The following is a 2,500-nucleotide window of genomic DNA, read 5'->3' as shown; positions in this document are numbered from 1 at the left end:
ATTACACTTATCTAGATTACTTTATCGTCTATTTCATGTTCACTAAAATGGCCTTTGATGTAAGCTGCTATCCGATATAGCACACGTTTTGGTGTACATTGCAATAAGGATAAATCAGAAGCTAAGCCTAAGAGCAAACAGAGACGCAGGCGACACGTGTAACGCAGCGCAGAGCAAAGGCAGACTTCCTTTTGCTGAATTGAAGTACAGTTTGAACTTCTCTCTCACTTAAAATGCTGAAGTAGTACATCTGGAAGCATTTCAAGCGAAAGAGATGTTCAAACTGCACTTCAGTTCAGCAACAGAAATTCTGCCTTTGCTCTGTGCTGCGTCGCCTGTGTCGCTTGCATCTCAGTTTGGACTTGAGCTAAGCCTTGATACAAATTGTGTCTTTCTATTATTGACTGATTTCGTTCAAGACTTATTAAGATTTCTCTTGTAACATATTCTTATTGAAATTTTTAATTTCAAGATTATTAGCTTATTTACAGTTCCTTGTTGTCGTTAGATGATTTTATTCAGCCAAGATGAATCTTGATCATGAACCGCTTTTTCGTTCAAAGAAATGAATAAATTAATCTGGATTGTTATTCTAATATCACTACGATAACACTCAAAGGTTTCTGCTGGCCTTTGTCTCGTCATCATAGAATTCAGACAGAACAGGGCATATGATAGCGTTGGTGTAAGCTTTAACAAACAAAAAACAAAGAAATATCAAGCAATAATTTGTCCAAATACTCTTACAAAAAGGTGGAGATTCAAGGACAATTGTCACCCATCCCCCGCCCCCGGCAGGAGGAGGAGGAGGAAGAGGAGGAGGAGGAGGGGAAGAGGCGGAGGAGGAGAAGCAGGAGGAAGAGGAAGAAGAAGAGGAGGAGGAGGAGGAGGAGGAAGAGGAGAAAGGGGAGAAGGAGGAAGAAGAAGAGGAGGTGGAAGAGGAGAAAGAGGAGGAGGAGAAGCATAAGGATAAGGAGAAGGAAAAGAAGAAGACGAAGGTGACGAAAAAGGCGAAGACAAAGATGTAGAATGCAACCAAGTAAAATCAAACAAAAATAACAAAATGAAACAAAGGGCGAGTACTGACCTCCGGTTCCGTGGTCGAAGAGACGAAGATGAACAGGATCATAAGTCCCCCCCGTGTGATTCGTCCCGAGGCGCTGGAGGGCTATGGTCACCTTCGCCCCAAGAACAGCGTTGTTCCCTTGCTTCACTTCGCCGTAGACGACGATGGGTGTGGCCATACCCTTGGCCTTGAGGCGCAGCGTCGTTCCGCCTGCGAGTCCTTCATCGTCGGCGCGGTAGTAGTCGGACTCATGCAGGGCGGAAGAAGTCTCGATCTCGTCACGTTCCTGACTCGTCCAGACTCGAACGGTGATTGGTTCCTTGGTCGGGTTGGGCAACGAGGTCACCTGGACGTGGAGCCCTTGGTGGGAGTCGGCACGGTTCTCCACCATGTAGTACCAAACGCCGCGCTGAAACGAAGAGGACAATACATCACAGGGGCAATTAGTCGATTGTGCTTGTAGGACAATCGGTCCTTGTGGTATATTCCCAGGATTCAAACATTAAAAACTATTATGGTCGTAAAGGTAATTATAATGAAGTAATGGAACATAAGAATGGAAGAGACTAAGAGACCATAAGGCCTACACTAGGCAGTTCCATGTCCCTCACCACCTGTCATTCTTCTCTTGGAACAACCAATTGTTTCAGTGCTCACTGCATAGTTACAGTTATATATATATATATATATATATATATATATATATATATATATATATATATGTGTGTGTGTGTGTGTGTGTGTGTGTTTCTGTGTGTGTGTTTCTGTATGTGTGTGGTGTGTGTGTGTGTGCATGTGTGTGTGTGTGTGTGTGTGTGTGTGTGTGTGTGTGTGTGTGTGTGTGTGTGTGTGTGTGTGTGTGTGTGTGTGTGTGTGTGTGTGTGTGTGTGTGTGTGTGTGTGTGTGTGTGTGCGTGCGTGTGGGGGGTGGCTACAGTATATACACTGGATTCAAACACTAAAATTCATAGTTGAAGAGAATTGAAAAACGTCTTAGCTAACTGGATATTGATATGATTAGGAAGAATTGCAAATGGCGAGCCCTGGCACCTTCCCTTACAAGGATTGTTATTTCTCATGTGCTTGAGTAATCTTATCCTTGCATATTTTTTTTTTATAAATCATGTAAAGAATTTTACTATTGATGGCAAAAAATTTGGAATGAAAAAAAGCAGCCACATGTAAAGTATGCATAATTTTCATGTTAAAAAAAAAGATATGTCGTATATTGATGAAGGGCATGTCAATCCACTGGCACAAGAAGATGGGGACAATACCCATGCATTCATATCACAATTAAAACTAACAGCTCTAAAAATATTTCATAAATGATATGACACCACTGTGAAACTCTTTTAAGTGAACGAGGTCAAAGCTGACTTTTTAGTTAGAAGTGCTGGTATCATATAAGAAAAAGTACAATAACTATTCCCTG

General features: G+C 42.0%; 1 protein-coding gene across 1 annotated transcript in view; it reads right to left on the bottom strand.

Moving 5' to 3' along the window:
• LOC143041535 (uncharacterized) overlaps positions 1-2,500 on the bottom strand; it is a 182,800-nt gene that overhangs the window by 156,220 nt on the left and 24,080 nt on the right. Inside the window, exon 7 of the mRNA XM_076213527.1 lies at positions 1,088-1,475. Within this exon, the coding sequence (XP_076069642.1) occupies positions 1,088-1,475 (388 nt within the window). The remainder of the gene's footprint in view (positions 1-1,087; positions 1,476-2,500) is intronic.

Source organism: Oratosquilla oratoria, chromosome 3, assembly GCF_046742065.1.
Source record: "Oratosquilla oratoria isolate Oo_2021 chromosome 3, ASM4674206v1, whole genome shotgun sequence".
Classification (NCBI taxonomy): Eukaryota; Metazoa; Arthropoda; class Malacostraca; order Stomatopoda; family Squillidae; genus Oratosquilla; species Oratosquilla oratoria.
The sequence above is the reverse complement of the archived record's forward strand: the minus strand, read 5'-3'. Positions and strand labels throughout refer to the sequence as shown.